The following is a 6,255-nucleotide window of genomic DNA, read 5'->3' as shown; positions in this document are numbered from 1 at the left end:
TTCTTGTTAACACAACTATAGTTTTGGCAATCGGTAGGGACATCTACTTGTGCTACAAGTATTTTCCAACAATGTTTACGACAGATTATTTCACTTATAATTCACTGTATCACAATTCCAGTGGGTCAGGAAAGTTTAATACATTAAGTACTGATGTGCCTTTAAAACTTGTAAAATTACAGGAAAAATTGATTACTGGCTTTAGGAAGATCTGAGTTTAGTTGCTTGTTGTGATGAAATTGAGTAGTCAAATTAGGGAGGGGGTGTACCTGCTCGCCGGTGAAATATGTTAGTTAAGTGATGGCATTGAAGCTGCCGGAGGGTTGTTAAACACAGTGGTCAAAAGTCCTATAGAAGATTTGTGGGCAGAACTGAAAAAGCGTGTGCGAGCAAGGAGGCCTACAAACCTGACTTAGTTACACCAGCTCTGTCAGGAGGAATGGGCCAACAATTCACCCAACTTATTGTGGGAAGCTTGTGGAAGGCTACCCGAAACATTTGACCCAAGTTAAACAATTTAAAGGCAATGCTACCAAATACTAATTGAGTGTATGTAAACTTCTGACCCACTGGGAATGTGATGAAAGAAATAAAAGGTTAAATAAATAATTGTCTATTCTGACATTCTTAAAATAAAGTGGTGATCCTAACTGACCTAAGMCAGGGAATTTTTACTAGGATTAAATGTCAGGAATTGTGAAAAACMGAGTTTAAATGTATTTGGCTAAGGTGTATGTGAACTTCCGACTTCAACTGTATGAATAGGCTTACCTAAAGGCCATGACTAATGCACACAAACTCATTGCACAAACATACACCGAGTGTACAAAACATTAGGAACACCTTCCTAATATTGTGTCAAGTTGGCTGGATGTCCTTTGGGTGGTGGACCATTCTTGATACACATGGGAAACTGTTGAGCGTGAAAAACCCAGCAGCATTGCAGTTCTTGACACAACCCGGTGCGCCTGGCACCTACTACCATACCCCGTTCAAAGGCACTTCAATCTTTTGTCTGGCCCATTCACCCTCTGAATAGCACACATACACAATCCATGTCTCAATTGTCTCAAGGCTTAAAAAAAGAAATCCTCCTTTAACCGGTCTCCTTCCCTTCATCTACACTGATTTGACGTGGATTTAACAGGTGACATCAATAAGGGATCATAGTTTTCACCTGGTCAGTCTGTGTCATGGAAAGAGAAGTTCTTAGTGTTTTGTATACTCACTGTATAAGTTACACAAATGCACAGAAACTGTCAATTGTATCCAACCAGTATCCCATAAAGATGTATAACCACTACAGAGTGTGTGTGTGTGTGTGTGTACTGTACACAGTGAACATTATGTAAAAATGTCTTGCAATAGCTAGCTATTGGTTGAGGTTGGGGTATCTGCATGGATACTGTTTGTTACTCTTTCAAGTCTTTTATTTAAGGCATGGCAGTGTTTTGCTTGATCTAACTCCAAGTTGACCAGAAATTGACCAGCAATGCTCTGTGATAAAATACCCCTGACTTCTCTTCTAACTGATGAGAGATCTGTGCGATCAAAGTGAAGGGTGTGTGTGTGTGTGTGTGTGTGTGTGTGCGTCTGAGATCAGGAAACGCCAAACTTCAGTTCACAATGCTCTGTTTTTTATGTCAAGATGTTCTCTCACTCTCTCACACACACACACACACACACACACACATACACACACACACACACCCTCACTGTGTGTGCGCCTGTGAATGACTGTGAATGTTTAATCTGGTTAATGAGTAGATAAACCAAAGGATGAGAACATGAAACCATCCAAAAAAAGAAAACTCGGTAATTGTTTTAAATTAGCGCCCTGACATTGACAATAAGTAGCTTCTCACGGTGCCACAGCGATAATGCTGCCAATCAGAGCAGCTTCCTAATGTTGTGTGACACAACCAGAGCCGAGTCTGGGAGGTCTGAATACCAAAGGGACGATTAAAGAACCAAATTACARGCAATTCTCAGGGTTGGTTTCCTGGACACAGATTAAGCCTAGTCCAGGAGTAAAAATAAATACYTTCAATAGTGAATCGCCATTGAACATTATTTTTAGTCCAGGACTAGTCTTTCTGGGAAACTGGCCATTAAAGTTCCGCCTTGGAATAATTTAGGGCCTATAGGAGCCGGAGGACTGGGACATGATGCCCAATAGAATTACCCATTTTATTTAGATGATCACCCCCAAGGTGGAGTGGATCCTCACATTTATACCAATTAAAAAGAGATTCCAAAGTGGAGAGAAGACTAATATATTCATAGCTGGTGAGGTGACGAGATTGGAGTTGACACACTTATTCTTGACTCCCCACATTTGTCAGCTGTGGCAGTTTTATAAGCATCTAGAGCACTGGACCTGATACCGATCAGAGCCAATAGTGTGTGATTGCGGCCCGCAATTCAGGGTGTTCCTGCATGTGGACATTCCCCCCCTCGAGCTTCCAATTGGTTCCTGAGTGAACGTCCCSCCTCAAGCATTCCATTGGTTCCTGCATGATTGTCTATACAATTAAAATGTGGAGAAAAATAAATAAAGGGAAATAAAAGTATTATCCAAGTTTTTCAGGGTGAAGAACACTGTCTACCGGTGTCCTAGCTAGCTACCGATGTCGCCCCCGCCTCCCACCTGCTGTGTACCGGAGTTCTACCTACCTAGCTAGACGAACACCTACCAATGCCGTTGTTAACAGAACTGCAGGAAAGCAGTACCCAACAGGACACGGAAGGACACGGTCTACCGGTGTACCGGTGTACCGGTGTTCTAGCTAGCTACCTATCCCGCCTGCTGTGTATCGGTGTCGTGTCCTAGCTAGCTATCTATCCCGCCTGCTGTGTACCTGAGTCCTAGCTAGCTACCTATCCCGCCTGCTATGTACCGGTGTCCGTGTCCTAGCTAGCTACCTATCCCGCCTGCTGTGTACGGTGTCGTGTTCTAGCTAGCTACCTACCCACTGCTGTGTACCGGAGTCCTAGCTAACTACCTTCCCGCTTCTGTGTACCGGTGTCGTGTTCTAGCTAGCTACCTACCCCCTGCTGTGTACCGGAGTCCTAGCTAGCTACCTATCCCGCCTGCTATGTACCGGTGTTGTTCTAGCTAGCTACCTACCCCTGCTGTGTACTGGTCCTAGGTAGCTACCTATCCCGCCTTCTGTGTACCGGTGTCGTGTTCTAGCTAGCTACCTACCACCTGCTGTGTACCGAGTCCTAGCTAGCTACCTATCCCGCCTGCTTTTGTACCGGTGTCGTTGTTCTAGCTAGCTACCTACCCACCTGCTGTGTATCGGAGTCCTTGTCGTAACCTATCCCGCCTTCTGTGTACCGGTGTCGTGTTCTAGCTAGCTACCTATCCCACCTGCTGTGTATCGGAGTCCTAGCTAGCTAGCACATAGTGTCGTTCGCGCCCGCCTGCCAAACACCTGCCCTCACTAACAGAATGGAGGACACCGTCTACCGGTGTCCTAGCTAGCTACAGTTGTCACCCCCGTTTTCTTCTTCTTCATCTTCTTTTTCTTCTTCTGTGGGGTTTATTGGCGGTTGGCGCCATCTACTGTATAGGAGAGCTGCCGCCTCCTGCCTGTTTACTGGAGTCCTAGCTTATAAAAACGGATCAACCAATAGAAGTATAAAGAGGGGTTCCTGCAGGTACAGGAATGACCACATGCAGGAACACCCCYAATTGCGTGCCGCAATTACACCCTTCTCATCAGAGTAGCAGCAAGCAGGCACGTCATATTGATACATCTAGAGCTGTAAAGTGAGACAATGTATGGAATGCAATGCAAGCACACGGGGAAAATATCTGTCAAAGAACATGAATTTCACACAAATTCTTTCACTTTGATAAAGGCTAGAACTTTATAGMTTCACCACTGTTAATAATTGGTTGGGGAAAAACGCATACCATATTTGCTATATATCTAGGAGCCTAGAGTCTATAGCAGATAGCATGTTGGAATTACTAGTCTATTGTTTGTTCAGACGTGCTTGTCTTGTACATGAGGACGAAGATGAGTAGACTATATTACTTTCCCAGCACACAATTAGAAAAYTCATTCCAGAATATCAGCTATTTTACGCATGGTAAATTAATAGCTGCACTTTTTCCCTGAGCAATTTAGCTAATAACATGTTCATGCTCATATTTGAGAATGAAAAATATGATATTTAGTTCATATATAGGCCTACATCTTTGATTTGATCAATAACACTGAACCAAAATATAAACGCAACATGTAAAGTGTTGGTCCCATGTTTCAAGAGCTGAAATAAAAGATCCCAGAAATGTTCCATATGCACAAAAAGCTTATTTCTCAAAAATGTTTGTTTACATCCCTGTTAGTGAGCATTTCTCCTTTGCCAAGATAAACCTCCACCTGACAGGTGTGGCATATCAAGAAGCTGAGGCACAATAAAAGGCAACACTAAAATGTGTAGTTTTGTCACACGACACAATGCCACATGATGTCTCAAGTTTTGAGGGAGCGTGCAATTGGCATGATGACTGCAGGAATGTCCACCAGAGCTGTTGACAGATAATTGAATGTTAATGTCTCTACCATAAGCAGAGGCGGCTTTTTAGAGAATTTGGCAGTGTCCAACCGTCCAACCAGTCTCACAACCGCAGACCATGTAAATGGCGTCGTGTGGGCAAGCAGTTTGCTGATGTCAACATTGTGAACAGAGTGCCCCATGGGGGCGGTGGGGTTATGGTATGGGCAGGCATAAGCTACGAACAACGAACACCATTGCATTTTATCGATGGAAATTTTWATGCATAAAAATACTGTGAAGAGATCCTGGGGACCATTGTGAGGCCCATTGTTTTAAGGTATCTGTGACTAATAGATTTATATCTGTATTCCCAGTTGTGTAATCCATAGGGCCTAATTAATTCATTTCAATTGATTGATTTCCTCATATGAACTGTAACTCAGTAAAATCTTTGAAATGGTTGCATGTTGTGTTTATATTTTTGTTCAGTATAAATTTAAAATGGATTTAATTAAATATGAAATTACATATTTTTACAGCAGGCATATGCATGAGTTTTTTACTCTCTCTCAATACTTACTACGCAGCAGTAGGCGTCCGAACAAGTTGTGGTCTCGCGCCATGGTATTGCAGTTCCAGCGGTGGTTCTGAAACTGATGTTGGCACTCCCCGATCCAGTCTTTAATCCCGGCTCCAATCGCCTGCATAACTTTGGGATGCTGGCGGCACAGCTGCCGCTGTTTGTTGATTAACCCGGGGATGTTGTCGCACATCACTTGCGACCCGAGGGTGCCCATGTACCTGCATAGAAAGATGAAAGAGGTTTTGGCCATGCAACTTGAATCTGTTTGAATGTCCTTGTGGGCTATGGTGTTTATTTATATATATATATAATTAAAAACTAGGCTTCTAGAACACGAATAAAGGAATATAAAATTATCTGCCCCATAATGTGTCCAAATTAAAGAAACATGCATGTCTAGTGTTATGGGGGATACATTCGATTATTTTACACATGAACATATTTTATTGGAAATTATTATAGTTTAATTCAAATTAAACCAACGTTTACACAGATCATAGCCTATGTGTCCAAAGTCATGCATTGTCTCACGCAGTCCTTGCCAATAGCGTAAAGTTTAGACTCCATRGTGTATATATATATTGTTCCTATAGCAGATAATATTTTCTACTAACTTTACATTTTCATTAGTCGTAAGTGCTATTTTCACATTCTTGAGAGCCTACTCACCACCAAGATCCGTCGACCCTTGACGTTAGCCAGCAGATTGCTACAGATAAATAGAAACATATTCCACTTGGCAATAAGTTCATATTATTAAAATGTTGTCGTTGTGCACATTCAGGCACCTGTACTGACCATTTCCATGGGTAGAAAAGAACACAGGCGCGCGTCAAACAGGAGTCTACAGCCTCTCGATTGCACCAATCAAAGTTCTGCTCTGTCTTGCATTAAAAATCGATAATCAAAAGAGGTTTACCGCCTGGATGGAGCTTTGCGCGTAAAAAAATGACAATGATTATGGTAAAGAAGCGCATYCGATATTGGGTCGATCTAAAGTTAACAAAGATTTGCAGTGTAAAGATAGGCAAATGATCGTCTGCTATCAGGTTTAAATTGCTTACACAAGGGGTGGGCGCAGTCCTGTCTCAGGAATGAGGTGAAGAAATTAGATGTCTGAAAGTATCTGTTCAGGCTAGCTTGACACCAGACACAAG

At 42.6% G+C, this 6,255-nt stretch overlaps 1 protein-coding gene across 1 annotated transcript in view; it reads right to left on the bottom strand.

Moving 5' to 3' along the window:
• wnt2 (wingless-type MMTV integration site family member 2) overlaps positions 1 to 6,255 on the bottom strand; it is a 15,529-nt gene extending 9,274 nt beyond the window's left edge. Inside the window, exons 1-2 of the mRNA XM_023986022.2 lie at positions 5,768 to 6,255; positions 5,096 to 5,316 (exon numbers count right to left, since the gene is read on the bottom strand). Of these exons, the coding sequence (XP_023841790.1) occupies positions 5,096 to 5,316; positions 5,768 to 5,850 (304 nt within the window). The 5' untranslated portion in view covers positions 5,851 to 6,255. The remainder of the gene's footprint in view (positions 1 to 5,095; positions 5,317 to 5,767) is intronic.

The sequence above is a fragment of the Salvelinus sp. IW2-2015 genome, linkage group LG4q.1:29 (assembly GCF_002910315.2).
Source record: "Salvelinus sp. IW2-2015 linkage group LG4q.1:29, ASM291031v2, whole genome shotgun sequence".
Lineage (NCBI taxonomy): Eukaryota > Metazoa > Chordata > Actinopteri > Salmoniformes > Salmonidae > Salvelinus > Salvelinus sp. IW2-2015.
Note: the sequence above shows the minus strand (reverse complement) of the source record. Positions and strands in the feature narration are given on the sequence as shown.